This window comes from Eschscholzia californica, unplaced genomic scaffold (genome assembly GCF_041429995.1).
Source record: "Eschscholzia californica isolate CP2 unplaced genomic scaffold, dmEscCali1.0.p SCAF_5, whole genome shotgun sequence".
In the NCBI taxonomy this organism is placed as follows: domain Eukaryota; kingdom Viridiplantae; phylum Streptophyta; class Magnoliopsida; order Ranunculales; family Papaveraceae; genus Eschscholzia; species Eschscholzia californica.
In genome coordinates this window covers 8,427,557-8,451,335 of record NW_028238472.1, presented here as the reverse complement: position 1 = coordinate 8,451,335, position 23,779 = coordinate 8,427,557, and the positions used below count along the sequence as shown (strand labels likewise).

Below are 23,779 nucleotides of genomic sequence, written 5' to 3'. Positions count from 1 at the left end.
ATTCGGCCAAATTATGTTCTCTGCGTGCTTTGTTAGTGTGGTGAACTTAACATATGCATGGCAGAAAATGTGTAGTGGCGGGGTAGAATCACGCTAGGCAGAAAATGTGTAACAACAGTGTAAAATCATGCTAGGCTTGTAGTTGGCGTGTTAGCTAGGGTAGAACCTTGTCACCGCAACCGCGAGGGCTAGACAAGATCCTTGGTAGGAGTACCTTATTCTTACTCAGGTGTGTTCAACATTCCTCGTATTGATTTGTTATCTACATTGTGTTTCTATGTGCTTCCATTGCAGGCTTTGCCTGGCATGGGTTATGCTAGAGATCTTCAAGAGGAGCAGATTAACGAGTGGAAGCAGAAATACCATGCAGAGCATCTTCTCGTCGAGGAGAAATCTCGCCTTGCTGAGGAGCAGACTCGTCTTGCCGAGGAGCAGGCTCGTCTTGTCGAGGAACAGAGGCGCCTTGCTGAAGAGTTCAAAGGCAAGTTGAAGGTGAAAACAGACGAGTTCGATGAGGCGGTGGAGGATCACGGGGCGCGGGTACAGATACATGCAAGGGGCATGCTTATGCGGGAGTACGTGGCGGGGACGTACCTTACCGACTGGGACCCGGCTGGCACGATTGCGCTTCTGGACCAACAGGAGGCGGAGGATAGGGCGATCGAAGAGGCAGAGCAGGCTCAAGCTAGGGCTAGAGCGTCGGGTAGTCGTGCCCGTTGAGTTGTGCTACCCTTGGGCTAGCTTCTTCCACTGAGTGGTAGTTAGATTTTCTTTCTTTTGCTTGCCCATGGGGCTATGTTAGTTTGTGTTAAACTTAGACTTTCAGAGGGCTGTAGTATCCCTTGTCGCCCATGGGGCGTGCTAACCTTTTGTGGGGTGACTCCCCTTGTTACTCTAACTTCTGGGTTTGACTTTTAAAAATGATGCTAGAATTGCTTTAACTATGCTTTATTGATGACTTGCGAATTTAGTAATCATTGAGTACAGTAATTCAATAAAAAGTGCAACAAGCATGTAGTAGGACAAACAGTGGTGTTCTGGGGCAGCCTTAGGGCAAAGAGTGGTGCTCCAGGGCAGCCTAGGGCTGGGGTAAGGAGAGACACACATCAGGGTAGCCTGAGTCGTCGGCTGCGCACACTTTGTTAGTCTTTGGTGGACTAGTTGATCGATGTTGCATGTCTTGTTGAGTAGAGGGTAAGTTGTGCCCTGCATTTTGCTTTGTACTACTCCGACCTGGGCAGGGATATGCATGCCAACGGCGGGGAAGCGTCATCTGGGCAGAGGTGTCGAATTGTCCGTGTGAACACTGTCTTGCCATCTATTGTCCCCCCAGCCTAAGTGTAGAGTTAGTTTGCTCTGGACTTAGGCTGTCATTTTCGTTGGCGTCGTAAGATGGGAGAAGGTTGTCCTTTTCCAGCTTGTCCAAATTCGCCATTAGATTGCCGACCATGCACGCTGCAAGAGGGGTGGTCGATGGCAAATGCCATCGACCTTCGGAAACTCGAGTTAGTGAGTTTTTTACATGTTAAAAAAAAGGTAGCCAGAGGAGGTAGAGGTATGTGTTACTCTCCATTAAGCAAAGTGTTGGACCATGCTTGTCCTGTTATCCTCGTCGACATCGTAGGATGGGGGAAGGGCGTCCTTCCCCAGCTTGTCCAAGTCTGCCGTTAGATAGCCAGCCTGCACACTGGAATGATGGGTGGTCGATGGCAACGCCATCGACCTTCAAAAACTCGAGTTAGCATCGTCCTGAGATGACAAAGGAAAAATTATGTAAAGGAGGTAAGGGCATGTGTTACTCTCCCTCAGGTCGGACTAGGCTTGTTCTGGGCTTAGGTCGTCATCCTTGTTGATGCTGCAAGGTGGGAGAAGAGTGTTCTGTTTCCAGCTTGCCCATGTCTACCGTAGGATAATCAACCTGTACAGAAAAGAAGAAAGGGTGGTCGATGGCATTGCCATCGACCCTCCGACGCCCAAGTCAGTAATGTTCTGAGGAGAGAATAGATAATGGACAGAGGAAATAAGAATATGTGGTACTCCCTGTTCCCCTCTGAGGGGTTCGGTGTGGGCATGTTGTATGCTACCGAGTTACTGGAGCTGCAACTGCCCTTATGCTCCTTAGTCTGGGAGTTGAACCAACTTCACCAGGTGTGTATGTCTACGCTGGTAGACCAGCAGGTCTAATGTGGTGTGTCCCATTTTATTGTCAAGAATCCTGTCACAAAATGGGTGAGAGAGGTAGTCGGTGGCATGGCCACCGACTCTCCGATGCTTAAGTCAGAACAAGTGTTTATTAGAAGCGGTAAGTAAAGTAAAGAGGTAGGGTTAGAAGTGGTACAACTTTAGGTGAGTGGCGTTCCAACTGTTGTTAATGTTGAGCCCATCTTTTGTTTGGAGCTTGTATGCTCCCTGGCCTATCACCCTGGTGATTAGGTAAGGGCCTTCCCAGTTGGGGGCTAGTTTACCTGCTCCAGCCTCTCTGGTATTCTGGAAAACCTTTCGGAGCACCCAGTCGCCTACTTTGAAGGTACGAGCCCTGATGTTCCGATTGTAATGACGGGCTACCTTTTGCTGGTATGCTGCATTCCTTATTACTGCCATATCTCGAAGCTCGTCGACCGTGTCGAGGTTGTGGTTGAGTTGATCCCAATTTGACTCTTCTGTAGTCCATTGACAACGTACTGATGGTACTCCAGCTTCCACTGGTATGACCGCTTCAGAACCGTAGGCTAGGGAGAAAGGAGTTTCGCCAGTTGGGGTTCTAGCAGTAGTTCGATATGACCAGAGAACCCCTGGCAACTCGTCTGCCCAAGCCCCTTTAGCTTTTTTGAGCCTCTTCTTCATAGTTTTCATGATGGTCTTATTAGAAGACTCTGCTTGTCCATTAGATTGAGGGTAGCGTGGGGTAGAGAAGCTAAGCTTGATTCCCCATCCCTTGCAGAAGTCCTGGAAGTCGAAACTAATAAACTGGGAACCGTTGTCGGTAACGATCTCCTTGGGTACCCCGAACCTGCAAATAACATTTTTCCAAATAAAATTCTTTACCTCGCGGTCTCTGACCTGGTGGAATGCCTCAGCCTCGATCCACTTGGTGAAGTAGTCTGTTACGGCTAGCATGTAAACTTTCTGCCCTGGAGCAGTGGGTAGTTTTCCCACGATGTCCATACCCCACTTCATGAATGGCCATGGTGAGAGTATGGAGTTGAGTTTTTCTGGAGGTAAATGGGAGGAGTTGGCAAACCTCTGGCAACTGTCGCAATTCCTGACGTGACTTATAGAATCTGCTCGCATGGTAGGCCAGTAGTAGCCGGCTGTGAGGACTCGGCTGGCTAGACTACGGCTTCCTGAGTGGTTGCCACATTCTCCATCATGAAGTTCGGCTAGCACGTATTTGGCTTCCTCTGGAGTAACACATTTGAGATAGGGTCCAGAGTAGGATCTTTTAAGTAGTTGACCTTCCAGCATGGTGAACCTAGCTGCTTTTGCTCTTAGTCTACGAGCCTCATTCTTGTCTTCTGGTAGCTCGTCGGTGGTCAAATAACTTATTATTGGTGTCATCCAATTGTTGTTGGAGTCTACACTTGCTACCTCCAAGGCAGGATTTTTCCATGTGGCTGGCCACTGGAGGGTAACTAGTGGGATTGACTGCTCTGACTTGGCTGGGATCGATGAGCCTAGATTGGCTAGGGCATCAGCATGGCCATTCTCCAGCCTGGGTACCTGTGTTATGTTGGCCTCTTCGAAGTCAGCTAACATACCTTTTACCTTGGCTAGGTAAGCGGTCATCCTGGCATCTCTGGTCTGGTATGCTCCTTGCGTTTGGTTGACTATCAGTTGGGAGTCTGACTTTATCTCTAGCCTTCGAACACCCATTTCTTTGGCGAGAGCTAGCCCGGCGATCAATGATTCGTACTCGGCTTCGTTATTTGTGGCTTTGAACTCACATCTGACGGCACGCTGGATTTGGTCTCCCTCAGGGGATTGGAGGACTAGCCCTAGCCCGACCCCATTCATGTTACTGGAGCCATCAACCGACAGGGTCCATTTCAGCTTTTTCTGCTCTGCAAGACACAGTAACTCCTTCTCGGCTTGAATTAGAGTACTAGGTGTAAAGTCAGCTATAAAGTCAGCCAATACTTGGGACTTAATCGCAGTACGAGGTTGGTAGGAAATATCATGCTCGCTTAATTCGACAGCCCACTTGGTCAGTCTACCAGATAGTTCTGGTTTGTGAAGCACATTCTTTAACGGGAATGTAGTAACTACGACTATCGGGTGGCACTGAAAATATGGTCTTAGCTTCCTGGCAGCCATTACTAAGGCCAGTGCAAGCTTTTCTAGCTGGCTATAACGGGTCTCTGCATCAAGCAGGGACTTGCTAACGTAATAGACGGGTAGTTGCTTACCTTGTTCTTCCCGTACTAACACTGCACTTACTGCTGTTTCGGAGACTGCTAGGTAGACATACAATTTTTCTCCCTCCTGAGGCTTGGATAGCAAGGGTGGAGAGGTCAGGTACTCCTTCAGTTGCTGGAGTGCCTCTTCGCATGCTGGAGTCCATGCAAATTCTTTGGCCTTTCGTAAGGTAGAGAAGAAATGGTGGCATTTTTCAGAGGAACGTGAGATAAAACGGCTGAGTGCTGCCACTCGACCAGCTAGTTTCTGCACATCTTTGATGCATGTGGGAGAAGGGATGTTCATCACAGACTGGATCTGGTCTGGGTTGGCTTCTACTCCTCTGTGGGTCACCATGTACCCCAAGAACTTCCCTGAAGAAACACCGAAGGAACACTTAGTAGGATTAAGTTTCATATTGTACCTTTCTAGTACGTCGAAAGCCTGTTGGAGATGTTTGAGATGTTCTTCAGCCATCAGAGACTTGACTAGCATGTCGTCGATGTAGACTTCCATGGTGTCCCCCAGCATGCCTGCAAACATTTTGTTTACCAGTCTCTGGTAGGTTGCCCCTGCGTTCTTCAACCCGAACGGCATGACTTTGTAGCAGAAGATGCCTCTTTCTGTGATGAAGGCAGTCTTTTCCTGGTCTGCAGGGTGCATCAGTATCTGGTTGTACCCAGAGAACGCGTCCATAAAGCTGAGTAGTTGGTGGCCTGCAGTGGCATCGACAAGCATGTCGATGTGAGGTAGCGGGAATGAATCCTTGGGACAAGCTTTGTTTAAGTCTGTGAAGTCGATACAGACTCTCCACTTCCCATTTTTCTTCTTTACCACGACTACGTTAGCCAACCAGTCGGGGTAGTTGACTTCTCGGACAGACCCAGCTTCGATCAGCTTCTGAACTTCCTCATTTATTACCCTGTTTCGTTCTGGAGCGAATTTTCTACGCTTCTGTCTTACTGGAGGATGGCTAGGGTCTACCTGCAATTTATGTACCATTACCTCAGGGTCGATTCCGGTCATGTCAGCATGAGACCAGGCAAAGCAATCGTGGTGGGTTGTGAGGAACTCGACGAGCTTGCTCCGTAGGGTAGGATTGAGCTTAGAACCAATCTGTACTTTATGATCCGGGAAGTCTGGGTGGATCTGGACTTCATCTAGCTCTTCCATACTTGGGCAGTCTGGATCGGTGTTACTGAGTTTCTCCTTCTGTAATTGCTATAAGGTTGACTTCGGGGATTTCATTGCGTTTTTGTAGCAATTCCTTGAGGTACTCTGCTCCCCTCTGATCTCTCGGACACCCCAGGGAGTTGGGAACCTGAGCACTTGGTGGAACGTAGATGGTACTGCCCTCATGCTGTGGATCCATGGCCTACCGAGTATGATATTGTAGGCAGAAGGGCAGTCTAGTACGACGAACACAGTGCTAAGGTTGACTCCTCCTGCGAAGACGGGAAGCGTGACTTCTCCCAATGTGTGTTTCTGTTCTCCACTAAAGCCTACCAGAACAGTAGAGCGTTGACATATGCAAGATTCATCTAAGCCCATACCTTGCAAAGCATTCAAGAAAAGCACATTAGTGGATGAACCATTATCTATCAAAATACGCTTAACTAGAACGTTTGCAATATTAAGAGAGATAACAAGAGCGTCATGATGAGGGTTGACGAGCCCTGTGGCTTCATTGTCTATGAAGCTTATTGTCTGGTTGGTGTAGGCATGAGGAGTAGCTTCTGTAGAGTGGGCTAGAGGGTTGGCTGCAATTCTAGCACTCCTCTTGGCTGCAGAGTGGCTAACTCCACTCACTTCTGAACCTCCTGAGATTACTAGACACGTCTTCGTAGGAATCGGCTGCTCTGGTTCCTTGACTTGGGTGTCTCGTTGTGCCAGGGTACTCTTCCCTTTCTCTGTCAACAAGTCGGTAAGGTGGCCTCTTTTCAGCAACTCTGCAGCTTCTAGCCTGAGGGCTATGCAATCTGTAGTGTTGTGGCCGTGATCTCCGTGGAATTCGCACCACTTGGTTGTGTCTCTCTTCTCGCTAGGAGTCTTTGTCTTTCCTGGCCATCTTACAGTACTGCCCATGCCCTTCATAACCGCTACTAGTTCGACTGGTTCAATGCTTAGGTTGTACTCTGGAATCCTGGTACGAACGGGTCCTTGAGGCTTCTCTGCTGAGCGACCTGATGGAGGGTCAAGTGGCCTTCTGTTCTCCCTAGGAGGGCCACGTCTGGAAGTTGGGTAGGGCTCCCCTGGTCTGCTATCTGTTCTCCGATCTGGTCGTCTAGAGCGACGGTCCCTGTTCCTGTCATCATAAGAATAATATTTGTTTCGGTGGGCTTCGTCTTCCTCCCACCGAATTTCTACCCAAGCGCGAGCCAGGGCATCCTCCATGGTAGTGCAGTTAAATTTAGTAAGCTCCTTGTACAACTCTCCTTCTGGCAGTAAGCCTTTTCTGAACGCATCAACGGCAGTCTCTTGGTTGCAGTAGGGAATCGACACCTTCTCTCGGTTGAACCTCCCCACGTAGTCTCTGAGTGGCTCGCCCCTTCTCTGGTGGACTCGGTAGAGGTCGCCAGATAGCTTTTCTAGCTTTTTGCTACTGGCAAACTGCTCTACAAATGTGTCTGTGAGCTGGGCAAAGGAGGCGATCGAATTGTTGGGCAGGTTCGTGTACCATTGCAAGGCTGGACCAACAAGGCTTGAACCGAAGCTCTTGCACATGCATGCTTCTCTGAGATCTCTTGGTATTGCAGCGGTGAACATCCTCTGCTTATATGATGCGATGTGATCGTCTGGATCGGAAGTTCCATCGTACATCCTCATGTTAGGGAACGAAAACTTCTTAGGCATTTCTACCAAGGCAATAGCATCAACGAAAGGTGAGTCTGCGTAGCTCTGGGGCAGACTCTTCCTTAGCGGAGCAGGAACTCCAGGGATTCTGGTGATCATTGCCTCCATCTCTGCGAGTTTCCTAGCCATGATCTGCTCCAGAGGAGTACCTGTAAAAGACAAGTTTAGGATGTCAGCTTGTGAGTTAAGGTTTGTCCCACCTGCCACAGTGTGTGAGGGGGGAACAGTAAACATTGAAGGGGAGAAAAGAGGAGCAGCAGTAGAGTGTAAGGGCAGAGTAGAGTGTAGGGGCAGAGCAGAGCTCTGGAATGAAGGCAGAGGCATTATGAAGGGTGTTGTAGAGCCAGCTTGAGTTGCAGGTAGTGTTGTAGAACCACTGACAGTAGCCGACTGCATGGGTGGTTGGCTGGAAGAACTTCCTGGCTCTGGAGTGAAAGGTTGCATCGAAGTAACAGGAGCTCGAAACCTTAGCCCTGTTGATCTTGGTACAGAGAGCTCGGTGATCTTCTCTTGAAGTAGCTGGTTTTCTGCTCTCACCAGAGAATTCTCTTCTTCTAGAGCTTTGAACTTTTGTGCATTCTCCTGTACTTGGGCTGTGAGAGCAGCTATCTGTGCTGAAACATCGATCGGAGTGGCTACCATGTCATCTGCCATTACAAAGGTCGTCTTTGATAGTTGTTGCTGAGGCCCCACGGTGGGCGCCAAACTGTGGACGGGTAGAAAGTCACACGGTTAGAAGGATCGTCGGGTGGGCACCAGCAACTAGGCTTCGGGCCTTCAAATAGACGGGTTGACGGGCAGAAGGTCGGTTCTGGTAGCCGGGTAGACGGGTAGGCAAACGTCAGAGAAGGAAACAGCTACTGTCGGGCCAACGTCAGGGTAGGAAACGGGTACCAGTAGCCTGTAAACCTAGTTCGATGTAATAAAGGGAATAAACCGAAGATAGAGTTACTAATGATGGTAGAATCGTCGTAGCGTCGGGGTGGCACGACTCGTAGAGTGGCCGGAGCTCGGTTCTACGGAATGGTGAGTTGTGGTAGCTTCTGGACTACTTGATCGGCAGAGTAGGCTTCTGGTTATAGAAGAGTAGGATTCTGCTTGCGGAAGAGTAGATCTCTGCTTGTGGAAGGGTAGTCTTCTGCTCACAGAGGGATAGACTAGCGGAGAATGAGGGAAACGAGGAGCCTCTAGCAAGTTCCGATGTGGTTTCGTGGAAGCTTCTAGCCGGAATCTCTGCCTTAGGCTAGCTTAGACCAGAGGTCGTCGGGGTAGGTGATTTGTAGCCGGAGCTTAGTATAGAGTGATTGAAGTGATCGGAGTAGACTTTTGGAGTGCTAAGTAGAGAATAAGTAAGTAGTTTTCGAGTGAGAGTCTGAACCCTTTCCAAGAGTGAGGCTTCCTCTATTTATAGGGTGTAGAGGATAGTAACCGCTCTTGGGGGCGCAGGGTTGTTGGATCCGCAATAGTAGGATCACACTAGACTGCTTCCGTGGCCGTTGATCTCTTGAGAGAGAAGGGTAGCCTTAGGATACCCGTTGCCCTAGCCTGTTCGTTGCCAGTAGAAATAGTCCACCACTCCTTTAAAGTAGCGCAAGACTCGGGCTTCTACCATGACCCCAACGTGTAGCAGAATGCTAGGATTGGGCTGACCCAATCTCTAACAACTTGGCCACGTGTACGCACAACTAGCTGGAGTGTGGGTGGATCGTCATGGCAGACTTTATCTTGGCATGCCAAGAGCGTGGGCTTGTGTAAGCCTGCTTAGAATTTCTGGGCTTGCGAGGCGTGTTGGGCTTTCGGTGGGCTTCCTTGCTAGACCATAGAGGCTACTGAAGGCACCCCTCTTATGTTACACGAGGGTGGGCGCATAAGGAAGGCCCAATGCTGTTTTTTGCCAATACATTAGGATGACTAGACATGGTTCTTGAAAACTAGGGTTTTTGGTTCTTATTTATCTGATTTAATATCAATGCCATACATATAGGTTAATTTCGAATAAGCAATATTTTTCAATCAATTAAGAAGAATTTGAGATTTATGATGTCTGAATTATTTTTCTGGTTTAGATTATTTTGTTCCTCTCTCTATCTCTGTCTCTCTCCCTCTCTCACGCACACGCACACAAAAGATCGACTTTGGGCTTCATCTCACCACCCCTTGGTCTTTGATTCCATCTACTGCTCGCAGTCGTCTCTCTCTCTCTCACACAGACTCTTTGATTTAGGGTTTCCAAACAAAACCTCTTTCTCTCTCGATGTAGGGATTTGGTTTAGTGCTTTCCAAAAGATCGAGATTTAGGGCATCTTTCACTTCATATTTAATTGGTTCATCTGTTTTTTCTACTCATCTCCCTTTTTTGTATATTGTTTTACTAGATAGAGCATATTAGCGTATAATTAGGTATAGATACTGCAACATGTGAGGTATATATATATATATATATATATATATATATGTATAGATACTGCAACATGTGAGGTGTATATATATATATATATATATATATATATTTAATCTTCCGTGCACACCGCCAAATCGTAAGAGAACAAGTATACGACTCTAGATTAACATCTTTAATCAATTTATGCTACATTTTGATTCAAGAGTAGAAATTGTAAGTAGAAATAGAGGAGACTGATAAGAATATCCTTAATTCTTTTTATATTGCAGATGGAAACAAATTATCCAACACATAGTTCCGAAAGTGGTCATCAACATGGAAAAGATTCCTCGGTTGTTCAAGATATTGCAGGCTAATTGGTCATCGGTTTCGGGGTCATTGCACTCTCAGTAGGAGTTTACATGAACAGATGGGTAGTTAAGGATCAATCGGGTAAATTCTACATTATGTATGTTGTTGGTAGCATTATGTGTTCACTTGTTATTCTTTTTTCTTCTTACTCTACTCATTTTCTTTAGGACTCGCCACTATATGGTTCCCATTGCACGTAGTCTTTTAATTTTTTGTCTCTACTGTCAGGCTTACATTTTCATAATTTCATTTTCATTCTCAGAGATACATAACATTGTAACTCGCACATTTGCTCTAGTAGGTCCACTTATCTTAGGATGTATAGTCTTTTTTATTTTTTACCTTTCATCAAAATTTCATTGTAAAACGTCTGAATAATGTAGCTTTTTATAATTGGTTGTTAATTGCATTTGAATACTTCTCTTTATAGAGTTTACACCTAGTATTAGCAAATTATACTATAATTCTTCTAATATAGTGAATGGGTATTTCAGTAGGAAAGTACAAAATTTTGAAAAAACATGTCTAAATTTGACAAGGCAGATTATGTTAGCCTTGAAAGTAAGAAGCAGGGTAAGAGGCCATCCATTAGTGAAAGCTTCATTGTTTCAATATAAAAGCTTAGAATATATAGTTATGAATTATAAGGGTTAACTTACCCCCCCCCCCTGGATAATACATTCGCTTTCCTAGCAGACAACTTTCTATTGATCCTCTCAATCACTGGATACCATAATGTTTTACTCTTGTAAGCCTGGCCGAGAGGGACTCCCAAGTAACTAGAGGGGAGAGCATCTAGCTTGCATTCGAGACTCGCTATGTTTGCATTAGTGGGAACAACAGAGATGGCTGGAAACACCACTGATTTAGTGTAGTTCACTTTGAGACCAGACGCTAATTCGAACCAAATCAGAATATCTTTGAGTTTATCCACTTGAGCTGTTGAGTCTTCTAGGAAGAATAACGTGTCGTCAGCAAACAGGAGGTGATTTACCCCAATCTCATTGATATCCACCTTGGAACCTTTCACCCACTCTTTGAACTCAGCAACTCTAAGACAATGACTAAAAGTCTCGACCACCAATAGGAACAACAAAGGGGAAAGAGGATCCCTTTGCCTGAGACCACGAGAGCTTTGAAAGGGTCTGGTAGGGCATCCGTTGAGAAGAATTGAGAAAGATGCCGAGCTAACACAACCATACAGCCAAGACCTCCACTTGTATCCAAACCCCATTTTCACCATAACATCATAGAGGAAGTCCCAAGCCACCCTATCATAAGCTTTTTCAAGATCTATCTTCACCACCAAACCTTGCTTACCTTGTTTTCTTCTAGAATCAATATGCTCGTTGGCAATTAGGATTCCATCCAAGATCTGCCTACCTGCCACAAAGGCCCCTTGGAAAGGAGAGATCAACTTATCCATAACCACCTTAAGTCTCGTGGCAAGGGGCTTAGACACGATCTTATAGGACCCACTTACCAGGCTAATGGGTCTGAATTCCGAGAAGGAGGAGGCATTATCTTTCTTAGGAATTAACACTATGAAAGTGTGATTTAACCTCCAATCCATCCTAGCAGACTCAATAAACTCCTTATTTAGCATTATTAGTCTGCTCCGCCCCTATATTTCATCTCCTTATTTAGCATGCCAACTTCGATCCTTAAAGCAATTGACAGCAAGATGTGCAACTTCCTTTGGCACGATAAGGAGGACACGAAAAGGATTCATTGGGTTTGCATGGAGAAATATTTGTATTGAGCTGGAGGCAGGAGGTCTTGGCTTGAAGAACCTCAGAATTATGAACGATGCTCTGCTTTCTAAGTGGTTGTGGAGGTCGCTCAAGAGAAATCTGCCCTCTGGAGAGGGATCATAGCTGAGAAATATGGCAGTAGACAAGGAGGATGGAAGCACGTCAAGATCAAGGAACCATATGGCTGTGGAGTCTGGAAAGGGATAGTAGCTAAGGGTAAGGAGTTCGAAGAGGTCACTAAATGGAAGTTGGGAGATGGCAGGCTCATTAGCTTCTGGGATGATGTTTGGTGCCTTCAAATCTCCCTTAAGGATCGATTCCCAGCCATCTTTTTCTTAGCAGCCAACAAAGAGGGATCAGTTCATAGCTTTTTCAACTACTCCTTGGGATCTTGGGAGATTAACCTTCGTCGAAACCTTAATGACTGGGAAGTACCCATCTTCTTGGATATGCTGAATGCGTTGGAAAAATGGAAGCCTTCTCCTAAGCATGATGACTCAAGGGTGTGGAGCAATAAAGAAGAGGAGGATTTATCAGTTAAGCAATGCTATGCTCGGTTAATACGTCAGGAAGATACCCCAGAGGTTACTTTTGACTTCAAAGCATTGTGGAGTAGCGTAATCCCTCCGAGAGTCAGCTTCTTGATGTGGGCAACTACTTTGGGAAAGCTCCCCACGGTTGATAATCTCAAAAAAAAAAAGGGTATGCACCTGGTGAATAGGTGTGGCAGGTGCTCCTTAGAAGAGGAACCCACCAACCATCTTCTCATCCATTGTAGAGAAGCCTTGAAGCTTTGGAATTTCTTTATTGGATCAGTCCATGTGGCCTGGTGCGTTCCGGCCTCTATTCCCCTAGCGATAGAGCAATGGAAGACGGTTCAAGTAAAAAAGTCGAAGAGGGACCTTTGGAACCTAGTTCCTTCTGCTATCTGTTGGTCTATATGGAAAGCAAGAAACGAGGGGATTTTCAGGGACTCCACAGCGAGCTTTGCTGTGGAGAGGGAGGATGTTCTAGGGGTACTGTTTGCGTGGAGTAGACAGTTAGGCTGTGCAAAAATGTATTCTTATGCTGATTTTGTGTCGAATTGGGGGAGTATCTTTGGGTGAGTTGTACCCGAGAACCCCCCCCCCCCCCCCCCCCCCCCCTATTTCTTCCTTTCTGCTTGTAAATTCTTTTCCCCCTTCTAAATTTAATCAACTTTTCAAAAAAAAAAAAAAAGGTATGAATTAAAAATCACTATGTTCATGTAAATCTTCATGTGGACTGCGGTTGAAGTTGTTATACTAATCATTACCAGAAAGCAAAAAACATAAACGCTTCAAAAACCTTTAGTCCGACCTGGTAAACGATAGCTACAAAACAATTTGCAGTTTATCTTTTAGTTCTTGGATTTCTTCAGTTTGGTCAACATCATGAGGTGTTGTAGTCAATTGAACTAAAATTTCCGCTGACTTGTTTTCCATCACAGAATGTGGTATTAACTATGATGTATCTCTTTTCTCATCTCCACTGAAGACCCCTTGAGCCCATGTTTTGTGGGGTGAATTTTCAAAATGGTATACGTTTATCTGAGTTGTCTTTCTCATTCCATGTTCATTGTTTCCTCTGGATAGTCAGATCCCGACTCTGGCGTTTATCCTTTCAAAATAAGATCGATTAAGAAGAATCATGAATACAACACAATCTAGTTTGCATACATCAGTAATATAAAAGTAATTAGTCATCACATTTTAAATGTAATAAATAATATAAACTAAAATATATTATATTTACGGTTTTCCTTCAAAAAGAGTGAGTGAGGATAAGACTTAGCCAAGCAGATAGACTTTCTTTAGAGTGCTTGTTGAGTGATTGATGGAGGCAAGACTGAATTAATACTTACTACTTAGTAGGAGATTAGGAGTCCATGTCTTTCTTCTTTATAGCTCTTTTGCTTGTTGTTTTACCAACTCTAAGTTCCCACCTCTAGTTTTTGCCATCAAGATTTGTAAACCATTTTAAACATAAAACATTCAAAAACTCAAAGAGAAAGTTGCGAATTATATTTATAGGACACGTTTGTTATCCTGGTTTGCAAACTCAGTAGTTGCAAAGAAGGTAAGGAGAACAAGTGGATGCATATTAGGTTCCATTTTCGTAAAACCAAGTTGCAAATCGGGTTAGGAGAACAAGTGACTAGGGCCCCATTTTGTTTCCAGAACCTGTAGCTAATCATCTTTACACCGCCCCCACGACAAACCACAAACATGACCACCATGTCACCGCCATCAAAATCACTGACAGCGTCGAATGACTTCGACATGGCCAATGACTGAGGTAGAATTTTATTTTAGTGAAACACCATTCTCTATTTAGAAAATCTATGTTATAGAAGTGAAGAACATTAGATAATAAGTAGTCACTTGTAAAAGAAATATCTTTATTGAAATCGGATAATGGCAAAATACATGATAACTGACTATTTTGCACAATCAGACTTGAGTTCATTTAATTTGCAGTGGAATGACTGGTAGGTTGAGGAGGGGACCAAATGGCTTTAAGGTCATTTATTGGGCTTACAATGGAGGGAGAAGATTAGTTGCCAACAAGAAAGTTGTACCTTTTCTAGTGGCCTTCTGGGTTTGGGCATGGGGGGCAGGCTACTAGGGCATGGCAGCACCCATCATATTTGGGAATTTTACAGCACACAAAACTGTTGCAGACACTCAAGGTTATATACCCACAAACATGTCAACAACCCTTGGTTTGAGTATTAAGAGATTTAGCCTTCCACCTTAGAGTTAGATATCAAAGGTTGGAGACGTCCACCGCCCTTTGGTGCAACGGTTGGACACCCCTCTTAAGCCCATGAGGTCGTGAGATTGAGTCTCGGTGAAGCATTTCCCATCAAGATTTATCATATGTAATAAGTTGTCGGGCTTTAGGCCTTATTGTTGTCGGGTTTTAAGCCTCTTTCATTCTCGGTTATCGTAGTCGAATTCTCAAAAATAAATGGTTGGAGACACACTAACAATTCAAAAAAAACACTAGGCACTCTGTGAATCACTATAGGAGCTCATTCTTAACCAACCCTAAACTCTAGTTTGTTATAGGCACCCCAAATTCCAAACACTCCCTAAAAAGAGACGAATTGAGAGTGCTGAGTGAACAAAAAAGAAGAAAATAGAGGAGAGTTCTTGAAAGAAGTTTAAAGAGAAGATTTGGAACATGTAAAAAACAATAAAAATTCTATATACAAATAGGTTCACCCAAATTTAGTGTATTCTTTTTGTTCCCTCAATATGTATTTTCAAAAAAAAAAATCATGGTCAAGTTCCAAAACGTGATTTGGTTAACTGAGTTCGCTTGAACTTGACCGACCAACCAAACCAAGTCGAGTTAAACCAAACTGGGTTGAACAAAGTCAATTGACAATTTGATCGGCTAGGCTTGCTTGGTCTACCTATTTTGGTCTGATTTCATTGTATTCCTCCATATTCAGCATTCACCGGTGCCACAAAAAGCAAAAGCATATCAATTCATTGAGGCAACTTGTCTTGGTAAAGTTTACCACGGAGGGTAGGAAGTGTGCATTCTTCTCTCGGCTCTAGAACAAGAATCATGGAAGTTAGCCTTTCTTCTTTCTTTGCGACTCACAGTTATCATCTTGCGTGATGAAACCTCTTGGTCTTCTTTTGAGAAGTGGTTTTGAAAGTAGCTTTTATTAATGAAATACTTGAACTGGAAATAATAGTTAAGTTCCTCTTGTCCTCCTGGAATTTTGGGTGGTTTTTCCTCCAATAGCCCGAGCCATCATTATAAAAACACTTAAAATAAGGAGGAGCACCTTTGTTCTTGGACTTGGCAACGCGATTGCCCTTCCCTTTAGTCAACTGCTTTTTCTAATTCTATTTGTTTTCTTTCTTGAATCTTTTGACCTTTTGAATTTCTTTGGTTCAACTATCACGACATTTTGCTATGCCTTTTGCCATCTTGGTCCCGTTCTTAACCGTGCCCTTTTCGATACTTTTAGGCGGATCTAATTCACGCACTTTTATCTTGTTCCCTCTAGTTAATTAGATATTTTGTTCGAGTCTGCACTTTTTGTCTAACCAGTTGTAGGATTCGGTAGCCGTTAGCCGCGAGGCGTTGCAATGATTCGCAGTTCGTAGTTGGTTTCTGGCGAAACACTACAATCACTAGTTAAAGCAAACTGACTTGAAGATCTTTACAATTTTTATGTCCAGAAAAATGAGTTTGTTGATATCTTGATTGAAGGACATCTCCTTCAAGAACGATCTGCAAGAAAGAGGAAGACAACAGAATAGTATGAAGTCTTCGGAAAATGAAGTGGTACCGACAAAGGGATTTTTATTCATACAATATACGGTTGGATTAGCTTGAGTTCTGAAGAACTTGTCAGGGCGAAGCCAAATTTTAATTTAGAGTAGGCTAGCATAAAATTATTAGAGAGTAATTCTTTACTTTCAACCTATATGTGGTTGCAAAATATAATTTGAAGACAACTTTTCGATGAATGGGGTATGTTTTTCTATCATAATTCTCACATCAATCTTTACCTTCTAGCTCAATCATAAAGTTGCTTGAATGAAACCTAACAAAAGATGATTTAAACTGAAGTAACAAAAGATATAGAAGGGTAGAAAAGTATACCTTCTAGCTCAATCATAAAGTTGCTTGAATGAAACCTAACAAAAGATGATTTAAACTGAAGTAACAAAAGATATAGAAGGGTAGAAAAGTACTAGGTCAAATCTTGGAGTAATACGTCAGACTGTATGAAAGAGGGTATACAAAGAATTAATCCGAATTAGATCACTTTCTTTAGCTAAATAATAGCCTAAGGCCGTTGATTTGGGGAAATAAGAACATTATCCGGAGTGAAATTTTTTAAAGGGGAGATGGAAAATTTTGAAGATTATCTGGGAAAATAAATTTAATTTAAAGGGAAATAAGATATTCCTTCTTCATCTCTTACCACCAATACCTGCCACCACCATTAAATTTTTTCTCCTCTCCTTCCACCATCGCCTCCATTTATCCATCTTCTCTCTACTCCTCCCGTTCCTCTTTTCTCTCTCTCTATCTGTATTTTTAACTCTTTTAAAAACGCAGGTATCCTCTTTAATGTTCTATATCAATCTTTAAAGTTTCATCTAAGTTAACTTTGGGATCTAGGTAATAGGATTAATGTTTTCATCAAATAAACACTCTAGGTCTCTCCTTTATATTTTCAAAGCAATGATCAACAACTAAGAAGAACCCACATAGGAAGTGGGCTCTCTCGTGACATGTACTTAAGCTTGGTTTTTGAGCTTGATCCTTAATCTAATTTGAATCATTTTTAGTTCTCATTTTTATAGTTGATATTGAATGTGTCAGATTTACTCTACAATCTCACGTCCAAACCATTTTGAATTGTCAAAGTTGTGATGACCGGATAACCCAACCCGGTCACAATTGTTTCCAGTCCTCTTTGTCGGAAAAGGGGAGTGAAGAGAAAGAGGGAGGAGAAGAGACAGAGAGAAAGGAAGAGAGGGAGAGGAATATGTTAGAATCGGAGCCAATTTTGGCTCCACCCGACTCGTCAAACTCAGAAATGGAATGTGGCATTGCATTCGTCTCGTCGAGCTCTTAAATTGAGAGCCAAGAATCACTCGAATCCAGTTCCGGATGAATGAGAAATTCAAATTTGAAGTTTGCACGAAGATCGGTCAAATTAGGGACTAAAGCGTCAAACCAGAGAAGTCAGATTGAGGGTCATTTGAGCGAAGCAAGCACATCCAGATCGGATGGTTGGCGTTCATTCCGCGGGAATACGCTAGATCTAATGATCGCGCTTCCTAGGTTTCGGGACAACGTTGGGACGTGACCATGAGCATTGGATCCGCGAGATCCAACGGGTCGCGTCTCGTCGGGCAGCCAGTGGGTTGAGCCCAGATCTTTGATCTAACGGTCATTCTCTTGATCTGTTGGGCGCGCGTCGGGATTCATCTAAGGGTGTGCGTTCTTTCCGATAATTTAACCAAAATTCGACGGTCTATAATCCAACCGACTATATAACTGATACAGATTTCGTTTTAAGTCCCCAAAATGAAGAGGTAAGTCTCTTCAACCCCACAGACACATGTACCTATTCAATTCCTATATAAACAATCCAAAACCATTCTAATTCTCGATCAATTCATTCTCTTCTTTTCTTCTCTTTTTTTCTTCTCTTCTAACAATTAGTATTCTGGTGTGTCTAAAATATCTGATTGGGAAGGAATTCTAGTTTATCTAGAAAAAGGAAGAAAGAAGTTTCGAGTGAAGTTAGAATTCTAAAGCGTCTAGAAGATCCAAGTCATTCTCTTCTTCTCTTTTCTTCTAACAATTAGTATTCTGGTGTGTCTGGATATCTGATTGGGAAGTAATTCTAGTATCTCTAGAAAAAAGAAGTAAGAAGTTTTGAGTGAACTTATAATCTTAAAGCGTCTAGAAGATCTAATCGCATCAGTCCAAGAGCTCCTATTATTTACGAAGATTCGCCCGCTTTCAGAATATAGAAGTATCATCCTAAAATTTTGAAAAGATAGTCGTTGTATCCCGAAGGCATACACTCTACCGTTTGGTACTGTTACAGGGGTGTAAAATGTCTTAAGGAAAGAGAATTTATTCTGGCCTCCACTCCATTATCTTTTGTCTATTTCGGTTAATCCGAAAGTCGGTATCCGCTTATCGTTTATCTCTCTATACTTAGAGAAAAGAAACTCTTTACTTCAATCCAGACTCTGGCTTAATCAAGACCGGACAGAGTTAAAGTGAACTCAATCATAAAAGAAACAACAAAATAATAGTGTTGATAGTGGTGGATGGAGAAGAAAAATACATTCGAAAAAGATTTTAAAGGTTGTCGGAATGAAGAAAAAATGATGGTAGAGTTGGGAGAACAAAAAAAGAGTCAAAAAAATTTACTTGAAATTATTTCTCCATAACAATTAGGAAATAAATTGTTGAACTAAAGTTGACTAATTTTTAACTAAGTTTTTGCACCTCGAATAATTTTCTTATTTCTCCAAATCAGCGGCCAAACTAACTATTGGATCTCTTTAATTTGTAAAGTGGGTGGTGCCCTTATAATTGTTCTTTACAAAAGGTTGCATTTATATTTCCTTTACTAAGAACATTAACTCAAGGACCCCCAAAATTAGTGGTGTGCTGGCTTTGGACAAAGGCCGGAAATAGAAGCACGACACCTAGGTTGTTGGTGCTCACGTAATGACTTTCTAACCATGTGATTTTCTATTGTCCGCCCTCTCTAGTTGCAGAACTAGACAATGACACTTTTTTGGTGTGAAGAAAAAGTTTGTCCATTTGTGATAGTTTTGCGGAGAGCTTGGGAAGAAATCAAATACTCCATCAAGAAGACATTCTGCTACGGTTGGTAATTGATGTCGTAAATATAACATTATACGGAATCATGGGCGGAACTATGTGGAGACCAGGCCGGGCAGCTGCCTGGCCTGGTCTCCACAAATATAACCAGATCTACCATTGCTTACAGTGCTTTACTGTTAGCTCTAGTGGTGAAGGCCTTATGCTTCCAACCCACAGGCACAGGTTCAAGTCCGGCTCCCTTTGGTTATTTTTCATTTTGAATTGCTTTTCTTTTTAATTTTTATTTTGGTTTCAAACAGGGATCCTAAATTAAGTGACCAATTATTAAAAAAATCTTGTTTTTCTTGGATAATCTTGTTTTGCTCGGATACAGTCTCGGCTAAGTAATATTTTCTATTCAAGTGTCATTGAATAGTTATAACACTACGACCTTAGATTAATGAATAATAAAATTATGTGACTTTTTTGTTCATATTTTAGTACTCAATTGGATTATCCAATGTTACGTTAATTTGTAAATTTAAGTCAAAATATTACTTCTGTTGTTTTGTTTAGATTGTTAAGATAAATGTTGAAATCATGATATGAAAGGATGTTCTTAAAAAAGTTATTTTGTGTTGTATCTTGTAAGGTCATACGTATTATATGTAGAAGTTTACTTTATAGAGACTTTGGGTTTGCCCTCTCTAGTATTAAATCCTGGTTCCGCCCCTGTACGGAATTAATTCAAAATTTTGTTTACTAGTCTTTCTTTACATTTGGACATATACTAGTTTTCACGCCTTCACACTAGGTGAGAGAAGTGATGAAAAAAGAATTGAAGTAGACTAGTGGGGTAAGTGGGCATTTGTGGGTTTTGTCTATGTTGCTTTCTAAACTTTGTTTTCTTTGATAATATTTCAGATCTAAACTTTAAAAAAGGAAGAGAAACCAGTGAGCTAATCGAGTAACTGGACCCATCTAATTATTCAATTACATAATGAACTTAGACAAAAAATCAAACAACTTTTTCATATCTAACTAATTTAAAATTGAGATTAAATTTTTATGCTTTATATTAGTTTAAAACTAAGATGCATATGTGCACATATGTTATGTTTCTTGTTTCTTTCTCCTTCAGATCTATAAATAAATAATAATGTCATAAAACTCAAATGCAAGTACCAAAGTACAAAATGAAATTTAGAAAAATTCCTTAAGGAAAAGGGAAACAAAACCAACAATTAAACAAAAAAAAAGATAAAAAGAAAATTAAGGAGCTAGTTACTTGGAGGACCATGAAAAGAGCTATGATTTTTATAAGAAGAACTACGGTATAAGTTGTTTTCTAGCATTTGTTAGAATCGTGAAAAGTAATATATGTTTTTATCACAAGGATTACGATATAATTTATTTTCTAACATTTGTTAGCGTTAGATGACTTCGTATACTGTATAGAATATCTTTTCTCCAAATTATGTGGGTATGCGAAAAAAAAAATTTTAAGTGTTGTTATGTGGTCAAGCCATTGACAAATTTGTCAGAATTTGTACCTTGCGAACGTCGAAAATAGACAATCTTATAGATATTCATACACTTATAAAACTCCGAAGTCTTTTTTATGAAGAAAATTTAGAAATTAATTATCGGTGTACCAATGCAAATTTTCTTTTTAAATTGCGATGTTTGTTGGAGATTTCTATAATTAAAATAGAAAGAAATAAATGTATCAACCTCCTTAATGCCCTTAAACTTTTTTGTAGTTACACCAAACAGCCAGAATTGAAACAAAGTCTTGATTTGACATTGTAACAATTATTCAAGCTTTCTCTTTCAATCAAACTTACCAAAATAAGATCCCAAAATGAATTTGATTTAGTACCATTTTCATGCTCATAAAGTGTTAACTAGGTGTAAGAATACTCAAGTCTAATGATAAAAGGAAAGTTTTTTTTTTTTTTGATGAAATATGATAAAAGGAAAGTTAATTTTTCATATAAGCTATTCTTCTTCATTGCCTTGAGGATTTCAAACTTTTCTTTTTTGGCATCCCAAGTTACATAAAATTTAAAACAAGTTATTACAAAACAAAATTTCCCCTCAACTTCTCCTTCTTTCTCTCTTTTCACTCTCTCTTTTTCTCACAAGAAGATTTTACATTTTTCACCTCAAGACAAGGCAAAATTACATAACATACCCCTCCACTAATACAAAAACATACATATAAATTTAACTTTTTTCTCTCTCTTCCCCCAAAACAGAACAAAAATAAAACAATGGGGCTTCACTTTGCCTCACTTCCGGGCAAAGCCCCTAAAACTACATACAAAAGCCATAGATCTTCACTTTTTCTCAATTTTGTTATATTATTTTTTGGGTTTTATTTCAACTTCTAATAATTTTTCGATGTCGAAGCGTTCGTCAAATTGACATTTTTACCCCTCTATCTCGATAAATTTTTCATTTAAGCAGCTGCAACAGTGCTAGTCCTTACTTGGTAATTTCTTGATTGATTGGGGGTAGATTTTTGTTGATCCTTTCTTATAGCTTTCATTGAAGAAATGTTCCAATTCTTCTCCTTTGATTCATCTATCTCTATTTGTTCTTGCCTACACTCTTCACTACAAAATGGAGTATCACCTCTGCAAAATAAAATTACACAAATACCCTTTAGAAACTATAGTAATTACAATTAAATTTATTGATAGAAATCCTTTTTTCAGATCCAAAAAATTTTCTCCTAAAATATATTGGAAAAACAAAAATGAAGAAGAGGGTATTTTTGTCATTTGGAAGATGCTAACCTGTACATGAAGATATCTCTGTTGTTTAATGGCTTCTTGCAGAGAAAGCAAGACTCAAGAAAATGAGGAAGATGATAATCTTCACATCTAGATTCATATAATCTCACTGATGATGATGATGATCTTGGAGAAGCAGAAGAAGAATTAAAAGACGATAGAGATCTAAAACTACCCCTTCTCTTTGAAAACGAATTAGATTTTGGTAATGGAGGAGGAGAAGAAATTTTAGATTGAATAAATGGGTGATTCTGAATTTGATTTTGATTTCTAGAAACCCCATTTTCTAATTCTGCAAGAGATGCAAGACCCACATCTCCTTCAATAAAACAAGGTCTTCTTACTGTACAAACATAGGTTGAGGTAGTAGTAGTAGTGGCATCCATGGCTTCTTCTTCTCCTTCTCCTTCTTCTTCTATTGGTTTCTAAAATTAACCGAATCAGAGAAACTTATAAACTTTAGAGAGAGAAAGTTGTTTTTTTAGAGAGAGAGTTGGGGAAGAAGTGGGGAGGTTGAAGTGGAGACCGGGGTGGTTATAAAGGAGAAAGCAAAGAGTAAGTTACTACATTATTCGAACAACACGAAAGTCGAGGAATATCTAACGGCTGAGATTATTTTTAAGGAGTACGAACACCTTAGGGTGAACGTTATTTAAAACGTCTATTTTTCTAATTAATGAGAGAGGTGTAAACCGCGGCTGGTTCTGAATTCCATGGAGAGAATCCATTGGCTGAATGAAGAATCCTATATTAACTCCTTATTTGACGTATAACATGACCGCAATGACAATCTCACCGTTGATTATCACCATTTGCCTTACATCGACGGTGGATTAATCAAAGTGGTAAAGGGTTAGGTTTAGATGAGAGGTTATCTAGCTGAATTTGGGTGGAATACCAGAATCCCACTATTCCAAAAAAAGTATAATGACAGAAAAGGACAGGAAATTTTTGTTTTAATTACGATAATGCCATTGAATAAGACAAGTGTGTATATGGTGACATCATGAGCGTGACCTGACCGTAATCATGATGACACGTGTCTATCTTGACCACGTATCATACGGTTGAAAAATATTGAATCTCGAGACGTTTGATTTGGGAGAATATTTTAATTGTAATATAAAATTGAAGTTTTTCTTACACCTCTGTCTAGGAAGAAGGAGACCATCTAGAAGTTACTACTTCAATGGGTCGGGTTATGGGTTATGGGTTATGGGTTATGGGTTATGGTTGAAGTTTTATACTGTATTTTGGAACTTGTAGTTCAAATTTCGTAATGAATTTTTCAGGATTTCATATATTCTTTCTATAGAAGTTTTCTATCATATGACAATGACATAGTAGGGGTGGGAATTGGTCTGGTCGGTTTGTAGTGACTAAACTTTTAGGGTTTGTCTTGGTCAAGAATTAGAATTTCGGGTCCATTCGGTTACTCGGTTCGGTGTGGTCAGGCCAAAATTACAAATTACTTTGATCGTTGCCCGCTTATGAGCGGCTGACCGGACATTCCCGTCAGTACCAGGTAGGTCAAGTTCTGGGATGACCACCAACCGAATAATAAAATAGTAAATAAAAATTTAATTTTAAAATACTTATAGAATTAAACTCCATCAAAAATGTTAAGATAATTATTATTATTATTATATATTTAAGACAATTATTAGTCTTGAATGGGCGATTATCGAGTTTATCGCATCTTTGATGTATCAATACCAAATGTAATGACTATCGTAGATCGTAGTCAATTTCTAAAAAAGTTAAGATAATTATTGATTACAAGATTCTAGACTAATTAAAAATTTCAAATCATACAACATTAGAAAATTAAAGTTCAACCGAAAAGTAAAAAGTTCGCGTTAACGATG

The 23,779-nt window shown here is 41.4% G+C and overlaps 1 protein-coding gene across 1 annotated transcript; it reads right to left on the bottom strand.

Moving 5' to 3' along the window:
• Window positions 1-21,098: 21,098 nt before the first annotated feature.
• On the bottom strand, window positions 21,099-22,449 carry LOC147536793 (FCS-Like Zinc finger 2-like). The gene is made up of 2 exons (XM_086644341.1): window positions 21,915-22,449; window positions 21,099-21,752 (listed from the first exon to the last, which is right to left on the bottom strand). The coding sequence occupies exons 1-2, from the start codon at window positions 22,295-22,297 to the stop codon at window positions 21,575-21,577; spliced, it is 561 nt and encodes a 186-aa protein (XP_086500467.1). The 5' UTR covers window positions 22,298-22,449; the 3' UTR covers window positions 21,099-21,574.
• Between the last annotated feature and the right edge of the window lie 1,330 nt (window positions 22,450-23,779).

Excerpts from the sequence above, each read along its gene's own strand:
- LOC147536793 (XM_086644341.1), bottom strand. The coding sequence starts at position 22,297 with ATGGATGCCACTACTACTACTACCTCAACCTATGTTTGTACAGTAAGA. Across the intron at positions 21,753-21,914 it reads AGAGATATCTTCATGTACAG|AGGTGATACTCCATTTTGTA; the intron begins GTTAGCATCTTC and ends TTTATTTTGCAG.